The sequence below is a fragment of the Manacus candei genome, unplaced genomic scaffold (assembly GCF_025592945.1).
Source record: "Manacus candei isolate 608988 ecotype Guabito, Panama unplaced genomic scaffold, ASM2559294v1 h1tg000014l, whole genome shotgun sequence".
Taxonomy (NCBI): Eukaryota; Metazoa; Chordata; class Aves; order Passeriformes; family Pipridae; genus Manacus; species Manacus candei.
Window position 1 is genome coordinate 50,562,476 of NW_026138062.1, and position 25,650 is coordinate 50,588,125.

At 40.6% G+C, this 25,650-nt stretch overlaps 1 protein-coding gene across 11 annotated transcripts in view; it reads left to right on the plus strand.

Annotated features, from left to right (window-relative positions):
• The window catches only part of TENM4 (teneurin transmembrane protein 4), a 600,622-nt gene that overhangs the window by 498,509 nt on the left and 76,463 nt on the right, over positions 1–25,650 (plus strand). For all 11 annotated transcript variants that reach the window (XM_051778647.1, XM_051778642.1, XM_051778649.1 and 8 more), the window contains 3 exons: positions 1,594–1,810; positions 16,249–16,368; positions 23,717–23,978. In XM_051778647.1, coding sequence (XP_051634607.1) covers positions 1,594–1,810; positions 16,249–16,368; positions 23,717–23,978 — 599 coding nt within the window. The remainder of the gene's footprint in view (positions 1–1,593; positions 1,811–16,248; positions 16,369–23,716; positions 23,979–25,650) is intronic.

The following is a 25,650-nucleotide window of genomic DNA, read 5'->3' on the forward strand; positions in this document are numbered from 1 at the left end:
GAAGCGCTGGGAATCCTGACCGGGCTCGTTGTTCAGTTTTCTGTGTATGAGTAACGACATCAAATGATGTCTTACAGCACTAAAATCTTCCAAGAGTGGAACAGGTATAACTCAACAGAATCAAAGTCCATGATGTGTAAGCCATTGTAGGTACTAGCACAATAACAGATCAGATCCCATCCTATTTATATTACAGTAAATACAAAGTAATACCAATAACACTAGAGAAACGACTTCTAGTTCATACTGGGTTTCATAGGTGAAACTGGGACAAAACTGAAGCTCACAAATAGTAACAGTGACAAACTGTCTTGTTTTAATTTACTACTTCTTTGAAATAAACAATACATTATCCTGAAAACTCAAAATCTCCTTCAGGAGGAAACTACCTTTCAAGACAGTATTGCTCTCCTGGTATGTTCATCCCTTGCCTCTATGCTGAAATAGTTAGTAGATACTAGCTGTAAAGGTGGTTTCTCTGATATATGGAGCTCCCAGGAACTACACAGAGACCAACCACTCATTTCACATAGGTCTGTGAACAGCCATCACATGGTAATAATTTTCATTCACTGTCAAACTGTCTTTCTTGAACTGATGAGTTGGAAGTGAAGGGCTCCATATCCCATTACCCCAGAACAAAAACATCCAGTTCCCTTATCAGATTTAAAGATCTGTCTCTACTACATGCTAACAACTTTTATTGCTAAATGTGATGCTTCATCAAACCTCTTTTGAGCTTTTTTTGTATTTCCTTTCCTGTCACTGTTTTTTTTCCTGAGCTGTCTGCAATGAGCAGTGACATCTCAAAATGAATGGGGGGATGTTGCTATGGTGGTGGGAGGGGAAGTGGTACTGTCTGTGTGTTTGATGGCTTGACAGATATGCAAACCCTCATTTTACTAGCGTACTCTTGGCAAGCTTTTTCATGTGTGTCCAGTGCTGTTATTGTTGTTATTATTAATTTAGTGGTGCTAAAAGTACAAGCTTTATATCCTGAGAGTTTGAGTCATCTGTTACTCTGCGTCTGTATGGAATCAATGTGACAAAGGTCAAAAGAGATCAAACCCTCCCAACAAAATCTTCTTTACTTTCTGTTCTGTTTTACTGGGTTGTGTGTACTGATCCCTCTGCAGCCATGGTAGATACAGTGGCTTTATTCACTATTTAGTCCTGCTGAAAGCAAACCCGATAGCTTTGGTATGATGCAATGTGTCTATGATTTGCCCAGGGAACAGGAGCAGTGTACAAAAGTCATATGTATATTGGCAGAAGAAAACAAAACAACCTTTTGGGGCTCTAGAGTTATCACAGTGACTGAGATGTGGAATGGCACATCCTAGAATTAACCTAAAATATGCTTTTTTAGGGTCTAATCTGTGAGTTTTCATATATTACATATTACTGCATATTTATGTTACATATTAATATGTATTTTATGTTCTGTATTTTGACTTTCGGTGAATATGCCTTACTCTTTGTAGGTGAAAATCTGCATTTCTCTTTTGTCTGTGTTGGAAAGAGTTTTTGCACCCTGAAGTCTATAGCACTCCACATTACCATTGCTCTAAAATCTTTCTTACCCTTTTGCAGATGGCCTGGTAGATTGCATGGACCCAGATTGCTGCTTACAGCCGCTGTGCCATGTCAATGCGCTTTGCCTGGGCTCCCCAGACCCCCTGGATATCATCCAGGAGACACAAGCCCCCATCTCCCAGCAGAGCTTGCACTCCTTCTATGATCGAATCAAGTTCCTGATTGGCAAGGACAGCACTCACGTCATCCCAGGAGACAATCCTTTTGAAGGCGGGTAAGTGGATTTGGGGTTTGATTCAGTAAGTGGTAAAGCATAAGCCACTTGGTCATTTTAAGACATGGAATGGCAGCAAGATGTAAAACATGGAAATTGTTTAAGTAGATATCTGAAGAATTTTGTGGCTGATGTAGTTCGGCTGACTGTCTCCTCATCTACAGTTTCCTGCCAGCCAGTAAGACAAGATGCTTCTCTCCCAACCCATATGGGCAGTTGCATCTTTCTTGAGTTTTCTTATTTCAAGGAGTGAAAGGCATCCCTTCAGCAGGGCTATTCTTGTTCAAATGACTGACATTGACCACAAGGATCTCCTAAACAGCAGTGACAGATCTTCTTCCACTGACAGAGCCAAAGAGAAGGAAACTAGAATGGTATTTGCAATCTATTGTGTGACTATTAGAGACCTCAAAAGAACTGAGGAAAATCACAACACCTAGGGAGGGCTATTAGAATGATTTGCAATATAAAGAATCAGATTGAATACAGATTGATTTTAACACCAATACATTTTTTACCATCACAATGATCATCAAAAAACAGGAACTGGGAAAGAAAACTTTGAAAGGTCACTTCTGTGACTGCATCTCAACAATTTAAGTACATTCCTAGCTGTCAGGGTCAGTCATCCCTTGAAATCATGTGCTTATAGCAGGGCACCTGGGATGTGAGATTCTTAGAGCAGTGTCTGCCCTGAGTATTGCCTTTCAGAAGTAGTGACCTTGATCCCAGAGATAGCTCTCAACACTTAAGTTTGGACTCTGTTGAATTTCACCCAGTCATGAACTGCTTACTTTCAGCTTTCCCACACACAGCAGTTAATAGGTTGGAACTGAAAATATACAACCCTCATGTTTGTATGGGTATTTATTTCAGCACTTACATCTCAACAGGCCTCTCAGGCCCTTCTACATCCAACCTTTTGTGAAGGGACATTGACAGCATCCCTTGGGTACCACCACCTCCCATATATGGCCTTTTTTGGTACTCTACAGGCTGATCTCAGACATGAAGCACACCACTATCAGGGAATTGGCCTGATGTGATAGTTTCCCTAATATTTCTTGCTTCCAAGGCCTTTAAGGTCTAAGAAAGCTGACAACAGTGATTCAGACTATAAACAAACACTCATTGTGTTTCAAACTGTTGTCCTTCATCAACATTCTGAAGATCCCAGGTACTGGATACTGAACAGTCCAGACTCTGGACTAAATGTTAGCACAGTGAATTCTCTGCTGTCAGTTGTTGTGATTTGTTGCTGTAAAATCAGGCTTCAGAATATAAAATACATATGCTTATAATTTCATTTTTCTGATATATCTAGAGCTGCAATTCCTCATCATTTCCACAGAGGACTCTGGTATCAGGTCCATATGTATCCATTCTGATAGGTAGAGAGTTTTGGTAGACACATGTCCGTGTTTAATGAACTTTCGATACAACTAATAAACTATAGAAATATTCATACATATGCAATAAAAAAAAAAAACAACAAAAAACTGCAACTTCTCTTTGAAGGCTGCTTACATTCAACAGCACACAGAGATGGGGGAAAATAGTGGGAATTTCTACTTTGTTTGTGAGAGTGCCAGCAGAGAACCAACAGAAAGACTGTGTCATTTAGGGTCACATAAACTCCTACAGGAGTTACATGCGTTTGAGATTCAAAAAGAGCACCTGCTATCAGAAATGTTTATCTGGTATGTGAGGGAATGCAATGATTCAGATCAATAGGAATGGTTTTAATGATTACATTTTATTAAATGCAGTGGAACTAATTAATGGGGCTCCTTGTTGCATTTAAGTTAACACAAAGGATTATACAAAGTTAGCAATTTATGAGGTTACCATTCTCAAATTAGCAGCATTGGATGTGTGCTACTAAATATGGTCTACAGATATATCACCTCAAGCTGCAATTGTATTGCATCTCTCAAGTTAAGTATCTTCACTCACAAGTGTGATTGCAAGTAACAGTGAAGGACCTCAACAGAAAGCATATTTTCCCCTGGAACAGCACAAAGTCCAGGCTTATCAGAGTTGTTAAAAATGCCATTACTCTTTTGGGATCTTAAAAGACATTGTGTGTTCCTGTTAGTTCCTAAAAGATCCTATAGATCTGGATAAACTTGACCACTGCAAGGGTTTTCTGCTTATTTGGCTTCTCTTTGTATTTTCAACTGCCTATTTCACTACCTAGAAAGCTGGACCTTTGAACAGCTGCCTCTTAATCACCCTGGAAGTGAGGGTGCTTCAGCAGTGGTCAGTGACTGATACATGGAGGAACATGGACTGGGACCATCTGGGACCCAATTAGTCTGGGCAAACAGGACTGCCTATATCTGCATGTGTGGATATGCCCTTTCTTCAGTAGTATTCTTGCTGTTGAATCTCCTCTAGATGCTTTTACAACAGACAGGTGATAATATCCCTGTTATCCATGAAACTGCTCAGTGTCTCCATGAAGATCACCGCAGCAGCTGAGGGCAAGATGAACTGTTCTCGTCTCTCCTTCCAGCTGCTGGCTTAGAAGTTTGTCTGACAGGAGAGAGCTGTTCTTATGAAGGGCTCCAGCATCCTGCCTTAGGACAACCCTCTCCCAGTGCTGCTGTGGTGATTCATGAAGCCATCTCCTTCTTGGTGTAGATCAGGACTGTAGATTGCTGGGCATGGAACGTCGTATGTCTTTCTGTCCCAACGCTGTCATCTTCATGGGGTAGGGTTGGAGTTGGGTCCATGCCACTTGCTGTGAGCAGTCCTCCATGAGCAGGCACCACAGAAGGGACATGGATCTCTGTATCCTGTGTGTTTGGTATCCTGCATAGGCACCTGTGGCACAGGCACACTCATCATTCAGGTCAGGAATTACGGTCCACTCCTGCGGGCTTTACTAGGTCATGGCTGGCTGATTATCACCCCGGGGGAACCTTGGCACATTTCCATCCCTGTAGAGCCTGTGTAGAAGCAGCAGCAGTGTGAAGAAAGTGACTGAATATCTCTGCAATATATTTCCTGGGCTTCAAAATGCAGCTTAGCCACTCTTCAGAGAGAGCAGCAGTGCAGATCACCTAATGGATACAAATAAATGAATGTCTCATGACAGCTAGCCTTTGAGTGAATTTATTATTGAATTACACTCCAGCTTTTTAAGAACAAGCTGAGCTGACAAGCTCTCTCACCACTGCAAAGGAAAAAGAAAGACAATGATAAATTACCCTGATGGATAAAGGTAAAGACCTTGTCTCTTCCCAAATACCAGCAATTATATATTATTCATGTTTGAGAAGAAAAAATAATCATTGCCTATATTGAAATGAGTGTTTATGATGATAAAGCAAGTAGCTAAATTAAATTCTGAATGCACAGAATGTCTTTTCACATCATTTTGATGAACAGATAACGAGTACTCTTCCACTACTTGATTATTCTTGTATTGATTTTGAAACCACTTACTCTTGCTGTTTGCTTTGTTGTTTTTAAGGCATTCTTAGTTGTCCATCACCATAAGGAGCAACACAAGATGCAGTGGTGTCAAGTTGTTGACTTTAAAGTAGGACATCTGATATATTTATTCTCTTCTGAGAATAAATAGGCTAAAGTCCTGATCCACAGAATCTTTTATACTAAGTGTTGGCACAGGCTAAAGTACCTAAGACGACCATGTGCAGAATTGGCACTTTTGTAAAGAGAATCTGAAATGAAATCAGGTGATTTTTAAGTAAGTATGTTTTATATCCCTTCTTTTTGGGGACAGGTTGTGTATATCTACTTGCTGACAGCAGTATTAACCTGTACTGATTACTTGGGCAGCTAGAAATAAACATCTGAGTTATAATGAAACATCATAGAGCAGCATCTGATATCAGCTGCAAGAATAGTCCCTGATTGCCCTCAGGTCAGTAGTCTACATACAAAAAGTAGTTCATTTTCCTGGTTTAAAATTCTGATCAGAATTGACTTTTCACAGTTTTTTCCACTACTGAGTGACAAGGTGTCTGTAAACATGTCACTCCTCGTTCTTGTGTCCCCTCTGTGTGCGAGGCAGTACAACCTACCTTACTGATGCAGGTGGGGAGGATTACACAGCACTGTTAGAAGCTCAGAGAGACAGGTATGCTGTAAATGCCTGTGTGCACTATTTTACTATAAATAAATAAATGTATGGAGGTTTTTTGGCAGAGTTAAACTGCATCTATCCCAAACCCCATCAAACCAAAATGCCGAGCATTGATCATGGCCAAAGAACAGCTAAGAAAATAGGGGAGGATTGAAATGCTTTTTCAAAATGTTTTGGTAGCCCATCTGGCTCAGTTCTAAGTGTTTTGGAAGAATATTGCTACGTTATCTTAGTATCCTTAAAGGAGTTTGCCCGGAGAAGCTATGGCCGCCCCATCGCTGGAAGTGTTCAAGGCCAGGCTGGATGGGGCTTTGAGCAGCCTTGTCAAGTAGAAGGTGTCCTGCCCATGGTAGGGGGGTTGGAACTACATGATCTGTAAGACCCCTTCCAACCCTAGCTGTTCTATGATTCTATGAAGACATTCAAAGCACCTTCTCTTTTCCTTTCTCACATTTCTTCCCACACCTTGAGGACTGTGGGTTCACCCCAGCAGATCTTTCTGAGATTCCTTGCCAGGGAAACCAAAGTGCTCTGTCTTTTCTGTATTTTTTTCTCAAGAAAAGTATAACAGTGACATAAGAATATAAATATACAGTGACATAAGAAACACTTCTTTTCTAGTTGAAGACAAAGTTAAAAGTCAAAACCCCCAAACTTACCAGATATAGCTTTATCCTGATGATTTCTCCTGAGTTCACTAGTCCAGCCCATGGCTCTGGCCCTACTCCAGCCAGATGCAGCTCCCTTGGGTGGCAGGAAATGCTTTGAGTCAGATGCACCCACTGAGCACAGGCATGCAGAGGCAATGAAGGAGCTTGTGGAGCTCAGCAGCTCCCTGGGTTAGGACAGTTTGGAATTCTGCATCTGTTTAAGACTGTGTCATAGATATTAGGCAGAATCCAGCATTCCTGAGGGTGAGTACTTGTGGCACAGCATGGTACCTACACTGATGAAAGCAGGGTCACATTTTTCCATATTTTAAATCAAGCCAACACAGCACCTCTTCAAACCCTCTCCTTCCCAGCATTATTGTCTTCCAAAGGCATCATTCTGCTTTTGTTGTTTTCTGTTTAAACAACCTGCTTATTAGCTACAGATGAAAGCTTTATGACATATAGAATAGCAAGGAATTTTAAAATACTTACTGATTTTTATTTTGGTAATTATTCCTTTTAAGAGGAAAGCATACTTTTAAAACTTACCTTTTCAGTGTACAGGGCATATATATTTTCTTTCCGATGTTTTTCTTTTTCTTTTGATTTAAATTATATAGTGTGGCATTATTTCATCTTAAAGGGATTTTGAGTAGAGCATGGCATTATTTCTATACATTAACTAATGCAATATGTGCAGCTACTTACTTGAACTTTGTGGAATTTGTACCCACAGGACTTAATGAAAGCAAAATTCCTATCCATATTTATGGGTTTTTTCTACAGTGTAGATAGTGTAATCATGATGTAGTTATATTCCTCTTTCACAAGTGGCATAGGAGGAAGTTGATTGGACTCAATAATCTAATAGGTCTTTTCCAACCCTAATGATTCAATGACTCTGTAAGTCCTGTATACAGTCATTAGAGAAACTTGGGTGCAGTTTTTAACAAATATTTTAAAAACATTGGATATTTATTACCAAGCACAAACTCCTGAGTAGGATCTTCCTAGTGTGATTTGGGCATGCTTCCAGGGTCTGGCAAGACAGCTGATAGAGATGCTGCGCCATCCTGTACCTGGAATTAAAAGGTCTCAAGTGATACATGTCCCCCAAGGAGCTCTTGGAGTATGCAGAAGACAAATTTCAAGCCTTCAAAGCTTTCAGGCTTTGAAAAAAAAACTCCTAATGAGCTAAGTACCTCCTGGATTACAGAGGTGCTGACATGCACTTTTGGATTTAGGAGTCTAAACTGTGCTGTAGGTGCTGATGTATTCTCTTGAATCTGCATATAGATACTAGATTAATATTTATTCAGTATTCAAAGTACTTTCCTGTGAAAAAAGAGCAGTCCTATCAGGAAGAGTCTGTCCTTAAAGTGTGACATTTATTTCCTAAATTGGTTAAAACCCACTACATAAGAAAGCAGTTTTAAAATCACAAACATAAAATCTTATATATTTTATTGAATAATTTTTTCCTAAATCTTTGGGATCATTACAAAGCTATCAGACATCTTATATGTAGTTAAAGAACTTTCAGAGCTCATTTTATAATTAACCTGGAAATAATGTCTTTTTCCTTCTCTTCTGCTCAGTTTTGCTTTCATGATGCCTCAGATTCAGTGGAAAGAAGTGCTTTTATTCTTGTTCTTCTACAGAGCTGAATATGTGGCCATAGCTTACCAAATAAATACCAGATGTAAAATACTGTAATAACACAGAACTGGTAAGTTCTGCAGACATTTTTAGTGAAGACTTGGCATGAATACATTATTCATCTCTGAAAGTTATTGCAGCATAAAGTCTTTACCTCTCACAGAAATAATGGTTATAGGATCATTTTGAGAAATTATGAAATGAGCATAATTCAGTATTAGGTGGAAAAATTATCTTGCACCTTACATGCTACTGGACACTTGACTTGGATTGAACAGACATAAAAAAGTATGAATGTGATTCTGTTTCTTTGATATCTTATGCAAAACAAGAGAGTGTTTCTTTGGTTGTACTGAAGAAAGAGAGAGAATCATCAACTTTTAAAGCATTAGTCAACCACATTGGGAATAAAAGGATTCTTCACTGAAACTCTGCAGTAAAGCACAGCCCAACTTTATTATGTGCTGCATTTCCTATAAAACTCTGTTCTAAAATACTTTCATTTAAATAGTATAGTTGGAGCCAGTTTTATTATTTCCCAGACATCATCAGTGTCTTTTCCTCTGCTGAGTAGCCTTCCTGTATCCCTTATCCTCCCACCTCCCCATTACAGCTCAGCTGAAAAATCTTGGGATGTAAAAATAGCGAGTCAATGAGGCATAGAGGTAGACACAAAATGCTTTGGCTGGTAGGAGTGGGATGTCTTTCCAGCACTGGCCAGCTTGTTTGGCAGATCAAAGAGGAAGATTGTGCTTTTATAAAGAGAAAACGGACATACATCAAGAAGGTGAATAAGGTTCAATTCTTGGGAGAAGTTTTCAAAGCAATAAGGGCCTGAGCCTTTCAGGAAAGGAACTAACAGGGAATTCTTTTGAGAGTGATGATCATTCCGTCATGGGTTTTTGAGAAGTGGTCCTCATGCAATAAAGATACCTTCTTTTCCTTATGGAGGAGCTACAATTAGCAGTCACTAATATTGCTGAAAAAAAGATGATGACCAAGGTGATATTTAAGAACTATCAGTTTATAAGTCTTTGTGGAGCAGTGGGGAGCCTGAGAAACTGGACAACAGCTGGTCACAAAACCAAGCCCTTGCATGGATACTAAAAATAGCAGATGATACTGTCAAGTTAGACCAGGTCTAAAGAGCAACAAGAATAGAATCTGCATCTAGAGATGTTATTATATTGATTAATAAGCACTTTGCTTTTTAACTTCAAATACCAACTTCACTGGACACATTTATAAAAGTATCCAAGCATTATGCAGTGTTTTCCCTGTCCTTTAGCAATTTAAGTAATGGGTTTCCATTGGGGCTTTTCATTCACTCAGCTTTACTGTATATATTGTGGAATATCTAAAAGGCTGTAGAAGGCTTCTTGGGAAAGATTAACAGCTGAGGACCATGTTCACATAATCATCCTCATCTCTTGATCCTTCAGTGATGGGACCTTATAAATAGGTTCACTGAGTAAGTTAAACAAACAGACCAGGTACTGTTTCTTGCTGCAAACAATTTAGAACTATCTTTTACTGAGCCTATTCAGAGCTCTTATAAACTTTGCTCTACATGACACATTCTCTTTCTCCAGGGTCCTTGTTCCATCAGCTCCTCACAAAGCTGAGTGGCAGGATCTGACGTAAACCAGTCTGTCAGTGCCACTTTAGCAAGTCACCATCTGGGATATGGTCAAACATTAGTCCCTTTGTCAGATTGACATGGGCATTCTGGTGCTTCCCTTACTGTGAACTCCTCAGATTAGCCTAATTCAGATATACAGTGGTTTGGAGTGAAAGGGATTTTTAAAGGCTGTCATCCAACCCCGTTGCCATCAGCAGGGACATTTTCAACTGGATTAGGTTACTTAAAGCCCCATCCAGCCTGACCTTGAATATTTCCAGGGATGGGGCAGCCAGCACCTCTCCACACAGCCTTTGCTAGTGTTTTCACACCCTTATTGTAAACTACTTCTTCCTTGAATTTAGTCCGAATCTACCTCTTTCAGTTTAAAACCATTACCCCATGTCCTAATGCACCCGACCCTACTAAAGCCAGCAAGATTTGTATCCCAGCTGCTCAACATGTACCAAACCCTTTCAGAAACTCACTTGTGCTATCTGTGGTAGTGTGGGGGTCTTTCTGGATAACTACTCTTTTAATTTTCATTTTCTATATAAGTGTGCTTTTTTTTTCTTTTTTAGCAAGGAAACCTTCAGCAGGATCATTTGCATTCTTTTTCCTAACCTTAATTCCTTAATTCAGATGGCAGCTAAGAACAGTACATAGGTTTCAAGTTTAAGCTTTTCCTAGAACTAAACTGAACCAAAAGAGCCAGACAGGGATTGCCTTCAATTCAAGGGAAGACTGTCAGGAGGTTTTTCTCCACTGTTAAGAGGCAAATGGGCAAGGCTGTTTTTACAGACAGCTTTTGAGGGAAATACTGCCACGAGCAATGAACTTAAACGTCTGCATGTTCTGATCTTTCCTTTTCTTCTTTTGTCCTTCATCTGCCAGCTCAGGCATTTTCTCTGTGTCCATGTGTTTGATCATGATGCCCTTAGCTTTTACCTTGGCATTATACCAGGTTTTCTATCTATCCTGGTACTAGACTGCCCTGAGGTTGTTTAACATGAGACAGGTGCATTCAACTCAAAATGAACAAGATACATTTTACTTCGTCCTCTTATTCTCAGGCAAAATGGCCACAGCAGCTAAAGCCAGGAGGTTGTACCAAATGACTGTACTTATAGGCACTTATCAGCCTAAGCATATCATAGATGAGGTTCCATGAGAATGTAAAATCCCTACACAAGGGATTATCAGACTATTACAGTTATTCTTCTTATATTTCTATAATGATGTCCAAAATCTTTGGGAGAAAAAAACTCTCCAGGTAAATTAGATAAGATAGAGAACAGCTCTTTTATTGAAGGCCTTCTGGCCACAGAGTACAAAAGGTGCACGCCCCCACATACAGAATTCTTACACTTTTATATCTTTACTAATTATCATATCTAATTGGGACAGCCAATCCTAAGACCCCTTTTGCCCTGATACCCTACCCCACTGGGGTCCCTCCAATGGTCTTGGGCCTTCTATCTTGTTTTGTCTACCATCTCTCTTGTTATTTCGGTCCAGGTGCACATCCCAACAGAATCCAACGGAACGTTCTTGCTGAATATCTGTTGCCTTGAAAAGATGGTTAAAAGACAGTTAAACCAAAGCTTCAGGAATGTGACACGCAAACAGTAAGAAAGTAGCGGTCTAAAGTGAAGGAAAACTACATTAAAAGCTACAAAAAGCTAAAAATCCTAAAAACTCAAAGGCGTCAATAAGCAGAGGACTGTTGTTTTGCAGGTGAAGTACAGAGACACATACAGACTAGATGACATGACCAGTGTCACACAGAAAGGCTGGAGCAGAGGAAGAAATGAAACTGAGATCATCTAATTTCATTAATAACATTCTTCCCAATGAACTATAACTTTCTAGATTTTTGTTCTATGGTGCTCTGTTGAAGTTTTATCCAGAGCAGGAAGATAAATCCTGTATATGTGTGTGTGTATTTATATATACCAATAAAATATGGAAGTGGTAAGGTCAAAGAGATTTATAGTGTCAAATGAAAATACATATTATTAATAACTTGGCTGAGAATGGCTAAGCAGTCATGAAGACCATTTCCACACATCTGAAACCTTTAAAGGAGAAGGCACAATGAGTTATGTTGGAAATATTTTGAGAAGCAGCAGAAATTCATCAGGGTGAGATTTCCCATGGCACCTATCCTCCGTCAAGGAAAGAATATACATTTCTTGCAGAAAAAGTGGGGGTTAGGATGCATGGAATTTTCCCAGTGAAAAATGCCTAGCAGAAGCAGTATTTTTCTCTTTTTTTCCTAATGGCAAGCACAGTGTCAGCAGAAAACATCTTTGAGTAAGGAGTATTGGAAGGACCAATGTCTAAGTTGTGAAACACTGGATCAGAGTTAGTATTAAAGACAAATCTTTAATGTGCTGCCACAATGTGAGATGGCTTCTGTGGAATTTACTTTTCTGACTGCTGTTCTAAGGCTAGTTTTGTCTGCTTGAATTTTCTTGACAGCTTGTCAAACTTTATTTGTATCTGAGCAATGGGAACGTAAAGGCATCAGTGCACCCCTGTCCGTTTTGCCACTGTGGCCCAGATCTTACCAGAAAGATTTAATTTAATTTTCTTGGGAATAAAGAATGACTTCACAAAGCAACAGTGTAAAATTGTCTGATATGCCATCTGGCATCCTAGAGAGCATTTTGACAATGATTTGGTCTTTCAGGCAAACTTTTATGGACAAATTAAAAAAAAAAAGGAAGAATGTAATTAAAGAAGAGGAAAAATTGAGACTGATTTTCCTTGTAAAACATGAATCCATACAGCCTCATGTAACAGTAGTGAAGGAAACAAAACAAAACAAAAACAAAGAAATAAACAAATCCAAAAACAAACAAAAAAACCAGGGGCAATACATGAAATCTGTTAATAATTTAATGGAACGATGAAGCTCCGGCTACAAGAAATCCAGTTTTGTTCAACTGCAGAAAACACTCTGAGCTAGCATTCCTGGACTGATGGAATAAATCTCTTCTATTAACATGAGAGAGAATTTTATGTAAATGTATTGAGAGACCTTCTAGCAGAGCTGAGCATCTTAGCAGTACCACTTAACTTCTTTGTAGGGTAATTGCATTTAGACCAAGGTCTTCTGAAGGAAATGGCTGACTAAATTAGCATTAACCGGGTTCCTGGGGGGCTTGGGCATTGTGGATACTCGATCTTGCCTCCAGAAAGGACATGTTGACACTAGAGAAGCCAGCTGCTTCCAACAGTCTGTATGAACTGTTTTATCCAAGTGGGACAAATTTTGACACCCAGGAAGAGAAGATTTGAGACTAATCAGGGGTGGTCTGAGCTTGAGTTTTCCTCCAGTTTCCATCCCTCTCGCTTTTAAATGAATTCAAATTTGTGCATGTTGCTCCAGCTTCTTTTTATCACTGTGGTTTGGGAATGATGTCCCCTTTGTGGGAACATCTTTTCTTATAGCATGGAAATAAAGCTACTCTTATAGTCCTCGGGAGGGTGGTGGATGCAGCTGGGCTTGCTGACGAGCTGCTTCTCTGAGAAGAGACAGTGTCCAAGTTAGCGAACACGAAGGTGTGCTGGCAGAGCTGGAGCTACAATGAGAACTGAGCTGCCAAGAAGAGAGGAAGTTCCTTGTTTGTCCACATTGTCCTGGTACTTGTTGTAGAAATAGTTGTCAGTGATATGTAACAGACCAGATGCTTGCTGATATAAAGCACATCCCCCCACTAACTGAGCCAAGGGTCTAGGCCAATGTGCATGCAATATTACATAGAAGTTTGCAACTGCTTGGATGTGTTTTGTGTAGGGCAGCTGGAGAGACACCTGCAATCTGTATTTTTTCCTTTACTTCCTTTCAACTCTTGGAACCAAAAACAAGAGATGGAAGTGTTCTTGCATTCATAGAAATGTGTGATATTGTCTCTCATTTGTTTTAAAACGTTTGTGGTCCCTGTGTTGAATATGTAATTCAGAATACTGAGTCAGTCATGCTCAGGTCTTAGTATTCAAGAAACTGCATTCAAATCTGCAGTGATTCTTTGTCTTTCACAAAGTATGCAGCCATTTCATGAGAAAATGAGAGAAGGCTGTTTCAAACCCTTCCTCTGCTCTCTCTAAAGGATGGAAAAGGAGACAACAGGGTGGAGGCAATCATGGAAAAATCTGGCCTAGCTTCTGCTCTTGAGTCAGAGGTGTGCTCAGTCACATTCACTTCTTGCTGAAATTGAGCTATGGTTGGTAACCTGCTGACTTCATTGGGATTATTCCAAGTGTTGACATTTTTCCAAGCATATTCAATGGCATTGTGATCCTTTGAGTTATGCTCTACCTGTGTGTTAGATAGTGATGTGCATAATACTGTACCGGAATATTATTTTCCATTTGTTGTATATGGGAAGCTGAGTTAGAGCTCTTCAATTGGAGAAGCAATAGCAGTATTAAGGATATTATTCTCCCCATTAGCCCCATCCCTGGAAGTGTTCAAGGCCAGGCTGGATGGGACTCCGAGCAACCCAGTCTAGTGAAAGGTGTCCCTGCCCATGGCAGGGGGGTTGGAACTAGATGGTGTATAAGGTCGCTTCCAACCCAGACCATTCAAAGATTCTAGGACTCTATGATTACTAGCTCCAAACTTTGTCCAAGTCCTTGCCTACATGACTCCTAACAAGTCAGTGATGATATATCAAAGTAAACTCAATGATAGAAAAATCATTTCCAATATCTCATTTTCCTGCAGCCTATTTCAAAATTATATGTTAATCCGCTCACATTTTAGATTGCAGACACATTTTGGTAACCCTTCAGTCATTTTTGTTCATATCGGAGCTCTCCATTTAGATCAGTGGGAATTTTATTTAGGACTCCCTGGCAAATGATCTGCTTTCTGAACTGTGGAATGCACAAATTGTGCAGCCTTTATTGAATAGAAATTATACTTTATCTCTTTGCATTATACAATCTCAGATTTTTAGGCGACCTGTAGGAAGATGATCCCTAAATGATCCAAGTTTATGAAATCGTCTTTACAAAACATTGCAGATATCATCCTTTGCCTCAGTGAACCAGTAAAGCACCATTGCTCTGTTGAAGTGCAGCTGGGATGATTTACTGTAACTGAGATCTGGTCCTGCACCTGGAGGAACACTGGCTTTCAATCTCTGCTCTCCAGCAGGATGGCAGTTAGGAAAGTCATTCACTGGGTCACGTTAGCACACTGACACCACAATTTGCTGTTGCTGCTCAGAAAAATAGTTACCTTCAGCCAAAAATTGGGTTCAGACAGTCTCACAGACATGTGCTGCTTTGTCTTTATGGGAAGCTCCTAAAGTAGTAGTATAGTAATGACTTAAGAGGTCTGGAAACAGGCTTTGGAATAAGAACCTAGAAAATTTGTCTTTGGCGTTACTGCATGTTTTCTGACTGACCTTGGACAACTGAAAATCATTCTGTGCTTTATTTCCCTCTCTCTGTAAAAATATGAGTCTTGCAATATTAATCAGTGTTTGTAAGGGTCCTTGAAGTCCTTAGATAAAAGAGCACATTACAGAGCATAGAGTAATTAGAATAGATGTATCCTATAGAACAGTGCAATCTGCCAAACTGGGGGAGAAAAAGAGGAGAAGAAAAAGCCTATCCTGTTAGAGTACTCAGCTCCTCAAGCAGTTTGTAAAGAAGGTATCTGAACCTGGCAAATTATCTGTCGCGATTTTCCCAAATGGGGAAGAAATGAGCTGCCAAGCCTTGGTCAAGGGCTTCTGTGGCTCTTGTGCCTTAAATATGTCCATGCACCGCTTGGTAGGTGCCTGTTCTCTTTGATTTTAAAATGCACATTGCATTAGGGCAATATTGTTAAGACACTATTGGGTATTAGGTAAAGGTTCTTCACCCAGAGGGTGGTTGGGCACTGGAGCAGGCTTCCATGGGAATTGGTCATGGCATCAAGCCTGACAGAGTTCAAGAAGTGTTTGGATAACACTCTCAGGAACATGGTGCGGTTTTGGGGCTGTCCTGTGCAGGGCCAGGAATTGGGCTCGATGACCTCTGTTGGTCCCTTTCAACTCAGGATTTTCTATGATACTGTGAAATTCCAGTGTGATATTGTGAATCCTACAAAAGTTTATAGCTAATGAAGGATATCCTGCAGCAGTTGCTTTTGTAGAGTAGGATAATTGTAAACCTTACCTTAGGTGTTGATGTTTTTACATAACTCCTGAGAAAGCCTTCAAGAGCAGCATCTCACCATCAAAACACACAGCATAGCTCCCAGCTATCCAGGATATAAAGGCCTGGACTTTCTAATGCATTAGAATTCCCAGACACAGAAATAGAGGAAAAACCTACATTTGTCAAAAATACTTACTATTTCTTATTATTTTTCTCCTTTTTGCAGACATGCATGTGTGATTCGAGGCCAGGTTATGACGGCAGATGGAACCCCTCTAGTCGGAGTGAACATCAGCTTTGTCAACAATCCTCACCTTGGGTACACAATCAGCAGACAAGATGGCAGGTAGGATGTCTGTATAGAATTTACAGTATTCAAGCAGTAGTAACAGCATTATTGCCATGAACATTAAAGAGAAACACCTTCCAAGAGCACCTTTATTTTTGATGAATTTTAAGATGCTGATACATTATCGTTGGTCGTTATGGGGCTGACGGCCAGTCACCAGTGCTGTTCCTCAGGGTTCAGTTCCAGAGCCAGTCCTGTTCAATGTATTTATCTACAATATGGGCAGGAGTTGAATGCACCATTAGCAAGTTTGCAGATGGTGCCAAACTTGGAGGTGCTGTTGACTCTCTTGAGGGACAGGAGACCTTGCAGCGGGATCTAGATTGGAGCATTGGGCTATGATGAATGGGATAAAATTTAAAAAAATCAAAATGCTGGATTTTCTGCCCCCAGAATAGAGTAACACCAGGCACAAGTATAAATTGGAAGAGAAGTGGCTGGAGAGCAGCCTTGCAGATAGGGATCTGGGGATGCTGGCCAGCAGCAGCTGAATAGGAGCCAACAGTGTGTCCTAGCAGCCAAGAGGGCAAACTCCATCCTGTGGTGCATCAAACATAGTGTGACCAGCCAGTCAAAGAGGTGATTGTCCCACTGTACTCGGTGTTGGTACGGTGTGCAGTTGTGGGCCCCACAATTTAAGAAATATGTTCAGGTCCCTGAATGTGTCCAGAGGAGGGCAAGAAAACTGGTGGTAGAGATGGAAGGAATGTCCTGTGTGAGGAGCATCTGAGGACTCTGGGTTTGTCTAGTTGGAGAAAAGGAGGTTGAGGGGTGACCTCATTGCTTCCTGCAGCTTCCTAAGGAGGGAATGTGGAGAGGGAGGTGCTGAGATCATCTCTGTGATCCAGTGACAGGACGTGTGGGAATGGTTCGAAACTGCACCAGGGGAAGTTTAAACTGAATATGAGGAAACATTACTGAGAGGGTGCTCAAAGACTGGAACAGGAGAATAGGAGTCCTGTTCAAGAAACTTCCCTGTCTGACCATCCAGAGCCACTCTGGCAGTCATTCTTACAGCACCTGAGCTGGGACCAAAACCCCTTCACAGCTACACACCCCACACTCACACAGTCAGACCAGGTTTCCTTACTGGCTCGACCCCAGGCTTCAAATAGCAGAGTCTCAGACATCTCAATCCTTAAAAGAATTTAATCTTGGTGCAATAGCTAAATAACAGCTTGGGTTGGTGCCTCCAAGGAGGGACCCCAAACAAAGGGTTGTTGGGGCTTTTTTCCCCTCACAGTCTAAGCACAGGAAAGTCTGGAGTCCTTAGCTCCTGCTGGGTCACTGAGTGTCCTGTCACCTGACTGGGCCACAATCCTCATGCCATTTGTTATGCAAAGGGTCAGCACTTCGTGACCCGCTCCCCAGAGTTCAATGTGCAACTTGAACTGCACCTGCACCCCAAGCCACCTGCGCTGAATGTACTCCTCAAAATTCCTAGAGAGGTGATTGATTCCCCAAGCCTGTCAGTGTTGAAGAGTAATTTGGACAATGCCCTTAATAATATGGTTAATTTGATCAGCTCTGAATTGGTCAGGCAGTTGGACTTGATGATCCTTGTAGTTCCTGAACAACTGAATATTCTATTCTATTCTATTCTATTCTATTCTATTCTATTCTATTCTATTCTATTCTATTCTATTCTATTCCTATTCTATTCTATTCTATTGCTATGCTATTCTGTTCTATTATTATTGTTTATTATTTGTTGGTATTAACTTTGTGATATCACCTAGAATCCTTAGCCAAGAACTGGGCAATATAAAGAAAAGATGCATATAAAGAAAAGACGTCTCATGCTCCCAAGAGCTCTATTCATGCTAATTCATGTTGAAATGATTAGGAAGAAGTCATTAAGATTACGGTTATGTTAGAGGCAAAATCTGAGCAGTCATGCTCAACCAAAACAAAAGCACTGTAAATTGGGAATGTCTTTCATCTTATCTTTTGTTTGTCAATCCTAATTGGCTCCCTTTCTTTTAAGAACAAAAATGTAACATAAGGGGTTTCAGCCACACATGCTTTATGTACCACTAACCAATAGCACTTGGGAGAGGATTTATAAATTTTAGCACGTCTCCAACCCACAGCTTTCATTGAAGGTTTGACTTGGCCTGAGAAGCTGATAGAATTATAATGAACATGTGGTACCAACTTGTGCTTAACGCTGTCCCCTTCACACTCAGGGGCCTTTGCGCCCATTGCAACACTGATGGTGACTGGGAGGCTTACTGAGTGATACTCCAGCTCTTAGATGGCGTGGCAATAAAATGTGGATAATAAAAAGGCATTCCAGAAGAACTAGGGGTCTTGCTTAGAAAAGGATGCCTCTGGAGCTGGTGTCTTTTAATTGCCCCATAACTTAGGCATTACTGCAAAAAAAGAAAAAAGCTGAACATTTATGCTATGAGTATCTCCATCATCCTTATTGAACCTATTTTGCATGAAAGTGGGATCCAAACCACATTTTCATGATCAGCTTGCTGTGTATGGACCAGCACAAAATCTGTGTCCATTAGAACAGATAAATGTGCCTGAAAAATTCCTGGACAACAATGCCTGTCATAAGCCTTTTTCTATCTGTTTCCTTGTACATATACAAGATCCAACTACTGTGTGTGATCTTACATTTAGCTTAGAAGTACTTTGAGGAAGGGACAATCTCTTTACTTTGCAATTGGGCTGTACCTAGCACCTCTACTGCACCTCTAGTCAGCAAACATACCAGTAAGCTAAACAGGGACAGAGCATGGAGGTGAGTGCTGCTATCCAGGCTGCAGGCCTTTGTAACTTGCAGGCAAGTAACTATTTTGTTCTTGGGTGGTGAAAGGCAAACACCCCCCACACGTACTGCTATATACCTACTTCTTCTGGCAGTTCAAACTAGGGATGCTCCTTACATGCCATGTTCTTCCCAAGGTCTAGCTGAGCAGGGGACCCAGGGCATAAAGCAATGCAGCTGAAGCATCAGTATGCTCCACCAGGCTTCAGTGGACTCTTGGTTCCTTGGGGCTGGTTGCCAACCTCCAGAAGTTAAATTAGTTTCAAGAAACTCAACCTGCAGTTTGCTGACTCAGCCCCCAACAGATACTCAGCTCCAAGTGATAAAAGTGACAGAGATCAGGTGTCTCAGAGCAGGGAATCTGTGACCAAGTGGGATTCATCCTAAAGCTGTGGTTTCTGTCAGCAGCTGGTGGGGGTCAGCGTAACCCCAGACTGTGTGGTGTCAGCTCTTCTGATTTCACTTTCTTCACCTTCCTCTCAAATCAGTCTGCTTCTACAGAAACTTCATGCACATGTGGTGCACAGCCAACATCCAACAAATTGCCCAGTTGCAGTACTGAGTGTCTGGAATAATAAAAATACCTTCCAACTTGGCTGAGGGATACACGCAGGTATTTTCTTAAATGAACAGTACACAGCACTGCATCTGTGTACTCTGGAGGTAATAAATGGACAAGTGAAAGTCACTTTTCCATGAATAGGCGAGTTAAAGAACACCAAAATCATAGACTCATGGAATGGTTTGTGTCGGAAGGGACCTTAAAGGTCATCTAGTTCCAACCCCCCTACCATGAGCACCTTCCACTAGACCAGGTTGCTCAAAGCCCCATCAGATCTGTCCTTGAGTCCAGTGAATTCTTCAGTAGTCTGTAAATTACCTTGAACTATTTAAGACCATTCAGACTAAAATTTATCAGGGCAGAAAATGTTGTCAGACATCCCTTATTTCTAATCCTAGCCTCACTGCTGATTTGGTGGGTAGCATTAGATGCATCTCTTGACCTTCCCAGGCCAGCAACCCAAATTGTGAAAGGGAGTTAACATTTGCTTGCCTTCCTTACTAATTGTTACAGTATTCATTAAAGACTATTTGTAATGTACTTTCAAAATCATGTAAAGAATTATTGCTATTCCAGTCTCTATTATCTTTTTTTATGTTTTGAGTAATTTTTCAATAGAGCGTGACTTCGGCTTTTTCACAGTGCAGTTTTCATGGGATTGAGTCACTTTGTTTTAAGAAGTTGATGCTCTTAGGCAAGAAGTAGGTTCTCCTGACCTACAGTAGCAGGCTGCATGTATTCCTGGTCCAGTGCAATGCACAGTCATACAGGGTCATCTGGACCATCTTCTGTGTCATTCTGTTTTGGAGAATAAATGGGAGCACACATGCAAGCAGTTACCTTGTTCCAGGGGTCATGAGATAACTGCATAAAACTCAATAGCTTTATTATTTGACATATTCACCATAGGAATATCTATTCGTGAAAATGTGCACTGAGTTGCCTGAAATTGATTTAGTAAATCAGTTTATTCATAGCAGAGTAATAACTAGGGGTTTAAAGTAAGGGAATTTAAAGATACAGTTGCATCAGTTTAGCTAGATTGGTTCCTAAGTTGATTTTGTTGCTCCAGGTTTGGTTTGTTTGGTTTTGTTTGTTTGGGGGGGTTTTTTGGCATGGCCAAGTTTCAAAATGAGTAAGTAAAATCTTGGGTTTAGAAGTACAGTGAACTGAATTTTTCACCCCTGTAAGTGGGTTCACTGTATTCCAGGGCTCTCCTCTTACATCCTTTTTAAGTCACATTACTTAATCTGAGCAAAACTTTTATAACTTCAAGGCTTGCATTTGTTTTTAGCCTAATTGTTGGGACAGAGATTTTGTTCATGTAACAAGGCACAAATAAAAAATGACAAGTCTCAAACTACTCTGTTGTATGCACTTCTCTGTAAAGCAAAGTTAATAGACAAATCAAAGTATCAGAACTGGATTATAAACCACATTTTTAAATAAAGCTTTATATTTTATTAAACTGGTAGTTTATAGAGGCTGCAAGTCCTCAATGTCCCTGAGTTGTAGGAACAGTGTTAGTAAAACAACAAGAAAGTCTCCAGACTTTTTCTTTCAAGTTCATTTTCATTCACATTCATTTTCTTTCACAATCAGCAGCTTTGACCTGGTGTTCTCAGAAATACCAAATACATGAACTTTCAGAGCAAAGAGATGGGAAAGGGTTACACTTTTCTGTGGAGTTCTTATTTTTTGAGCCTGCTTTGTGGATAAATAGATAATTTCATCCTTCAGCCTGTCTCTCCAGAGTTTTTAAAGAAAAACAACAATACAACTGTACAACAAGTATGATTTTTTCAGAGTGATAAAGAATACATCAGAGATCAGCAGCAGAAACAGAAATAAAAGTATCTCTTTTCTTCAATCCCATGATGGTTTCCCCCTTTTTTAAATTTAATTTCACTAAGGGAAACTGGAAAGAAGGTGTTTTCAGTTTGAGTTTTTCTGTTTAGTTTTGGGTTTACATTTTGTTCAATTCATCAAGGTAACTTGAAAGCTGCACCTTGAGACTCTGGGAAAACCAGGTCATGAGCAACACTGACTGCTAAAAAATACTGCATGGCTCTGTTTTCACAGCTGCTGGAGTCTGACAAGGAGGCACTTTCCCTTCTGCATCCTGTTTTGGGGATGCAGCAGAGGCCAGGATGTTTCCCTGCAGCAAGTTCCCATCCATGTCCCAGACTCAGTGAAGCCAAAGAAGTGAAATGGAGGTGTTTGCAAATAAAGCCTCTTCCAACTTGCCTAAAAACTTATTGAGCATCATTTGTAATGTTTATTTCTTCCCTCCTGTTGCCCTGTTCAGTGCCCGGATCCATGCGGAGCAAGCGTCTTCTTCCCAGCCAAAGGACTTGCCAAATGCTAATTGACTGTTAAAAACATTCACATCAGAGTACAAGTGTTGCTCAGCTTTGCTGGCAGGGACCAACAAGTTACTCATCAGGCTGCTGCAAGCCAAGCTCTGTAGGTCTGGGAAGCTGATGCCCCAACCCAAGTGGTACAATAAACATGGCTATAGCTTTTTAAAATGCTTTCCACTTCCTCTCATGGACTCAGTTTAACATTCTTCCATGAAAAACCTTCTTTCCATAGTTATATTTGCTAAATGAGATCTCACTCCATTAGTCATAAACCAGAAAGTGTTCTCCAATGCCATTTCTTGCCAAAGACTTGTGTTTAGAAGTAGTTCATACCCATTGTTGCTCCTCTGGTATTTTTGCAGCTGATGTGAAAGCCACACAATTAATTTTAAAAAATAATTTCAAAACCATTTTTCATCTTGTTTCTTACCCTGTATTTACAAGGTGCATCAAGTCTGCCTTTGGGCAATCAGATCGCAGTTCTCGTGCAGAGAAGCACATAAGCTCACAGCTCTTTAAGCACACGAGGAATTCTTCTGAAGCCAGTGAGCTTGTTCACGTGTGTAAACTCTGAGCGAGACTGTCATACAGCAGCGCCAAGCGTGGAAAGTGAGAAGCAGGGATGAGAAAACTTCCTTTGCCTGAAGCACACATTTGGCATTGCAACTGAAGAGATACTGAGAAAAACACAAAGAAGCAAACCCAAGAGGTCTTCAATTTGTGTTGAAATCCCTTCTTTTCTCACTTAACACCTCTTTTTTTTGCATCTATACATAGTGGATACACCCTGTGGTACTTGATAAAATCTCCATTTCAGACAAGATGTGGAGTTTAAATACAAAACTAAGAAAAACCCCAGAACCTTATCCCAACATCTTTACATCCAGAGGATGAATATTTTCCTTATCAAGGTCACATCTTTTCACACAGCTCTGGAGGGCTGTCTGTTAGCCTGACAGTGTTATCCAACACTAACAGAGGCAGAAAAGCCACTTGGCTGGAGGTGGCTTAGGGTGAAGTCACAGACCACAGGCAGTGATTCATCTGCTCTGATCTTAATGATTAAGAGTCAAAAAAGATGATGTGCTGAGTCCTGTGGTACACAAACAACCTGCACAGCATGCATTCCTAGTACACCAGGCTCAGTCCATGACTGGGCTCTACATGTTTCCTGGGTTGCATTAGGCACTAGTCAGGTTAGCAGTGATGCCAAGACAGTTTATATGCAGATATGTCAGAGAAACCGCTTTCCAAATAGTATATTTCATCATGTGAATTGATCCAATCTAACTGTGTTTGGATAATAAATACTTTTTTTTTTAAAAAAAAAAGAGTATGTATGGTCAAATAGTACTAGAAAAGCACCAACAAAAATATAAATATTTGTTTCAAAAAAGGTGTGGGTATGTTTTTAATATACAGGAGGACAAAATGCTAAGAAGCTGAACTTGTACTCCTGCCTCTGCCACTTGCTGTTACTCACCTAACACCTATTTGGGCTGTAGGTTTTAGGCTCATAAAATGTGACTGATGATATTTCTTGCAGTTATTTTTCTGGGGGTCCTTGCTAGGGAGTTGTTACCAACAGAGGGCGTGGTGCTTGCATTAACTTTGTATTCCATCTCTTAAAAACAGCTTTGATCTTGTTACCATTGGTGGAATCTCCATTATCCTGCACTTTGAACGGGCTCCCTTCATCACCCAGGAACACACGCTGTGGCTGCCGTGGGATCGTTTCTTTGTGATGGAAACCATAGTCATGAGGCACGAAGAGAATGAGATCCCAAGCTGTGACCTCAGTAACTTTGCCCGGCCCAACCCTGTGGTTTCTCCGTCTCCGCTGACAGCTTTTGCAACTTCCTGCTCAGAGAAAGGTCCTATTGTTCCTGAAATCCAGGTATGAACTGTATAAGCCAAGGAGACAATGAAGCATAGAGTTATAGAATCGTAGAATGATTTGGGTTGGAAGGGATCTTAAAGATCCCTTTCCAGCCTCCCTGCCATGGGCAGGAACACGTTTCACTAGACTAGGTTGATCCAAGCCCCATCCATCCCAGCCTAGAACATTTCCAGGGATGGGGCAGCCACAGCTTCTCTGTGCAACCTGTGCCAGTGCCTCACCACCCCTTTCTGTGCTTCTTTTGGCAGCTTTGAGCAACACAAATGCAACTATTCATCTACTTTCCTAAACAGAAGCATTCTCTGTTTGTTACACCATTTTTCAGACATTTGCCAGTAGCACTTGCTCCCAAGCACTCACTTCACCAAAAGATTTCTTTTCTCTTATCACTGAGAGATGAAAGCAAAGCACTTGTGGCTGACAGCACATGAGCTGGGACCCTTGTGTAACCCACAACAAGCCCTTGGTCAGCCCTTTGGCATTCAATATGCCTGGTGCCAGGCTGATGGACTGCTCCTGCTCTAATGCCTTTCTTCTGTTCAGGAGCAAATTCCACCCGTGGGGCACTGTGGACCTCAGTGTTGGAGTGTTGGAATGAACCTTCTCATGGTTGGAAGTCATATCCCTCACTCTACAAAGCTGCTGAGACATAGTCAGCACATGGTTGGCAAAGGGCCAGCCTGCAGAGCACCTCAGTTTTATTGCCTTTTATGATATTTGGAATAGATGAGCAAAGCAAAAGGATTACCTTTAATTACTCATCCCCGTTTTCCTACTTTTTAAGGAAGTGTAGGTCAGATAAAGTGGTGTAGTAATCTGCTTTAAGGTATTTTGCTAAATGGAAAGTTGGGTTTTAAACCAAGTAGTCCAAAGAACCAAATTATTGATTTTCCTTAAAAACACTTACTCTGTTGAAATATCTGGATGTACCAGCATTCAAGCTTTACTTTCTTGGAAGTGTTGTTCCCCGGATTTTAGAGTTCAGCATGTCCTGAGTATTCCCTTTAGTGACAAATAATCATCTGCCAACAATAAAAAGTATAAGGACGAATTGTGTGCTTCCTGGGTGACTCCACTGGAGTTACAGTACCATTAATGAGAAAAGAAGTAATTTTATATCTTCTAATTTTAATAAACCAGGTTCTGAACCCAGCAACAAATAAAGGTAGTGGTCTCTTTACCTTTCCCTCTGGACCAAATCTTGTGATCCTTCCTCACACTAATTTCCAATTGCAGTCACTGCGTTTGTCTCAGCATAATTACCAATTAAGTCCCAGATCTTTTAAAGTCTACCATAGTGCAGATTCTTGGTTCAGTTTTCACATCTCTTTTTTCTAAACCAGCAAACACTGTGAAGGTAATGTTCAGTGCTGCCTAGGAAAGAAAAAAATATCTGATACAGTGCAACTATGATCATAACCTCACTCATTATTTGGTAGGATACTTGTCAGATTGTGTTAATTATATCTATTGAACTAAAAAGTTCTAAAACTCCTCTTTAATAAAAGCACATGTTTCTCTCTAGTGTGAGAGCAGCCAGTGATGTAGTTCATAAGCAATGGTTTGATACAGTTTCTTGACTGTAAATCCTAGAATCATAGAATGGTTTGGATTGGAAGGGACCTTTGAAAGGTAATCTAGTCCAACCTCCTTGCCATGACCACAAACA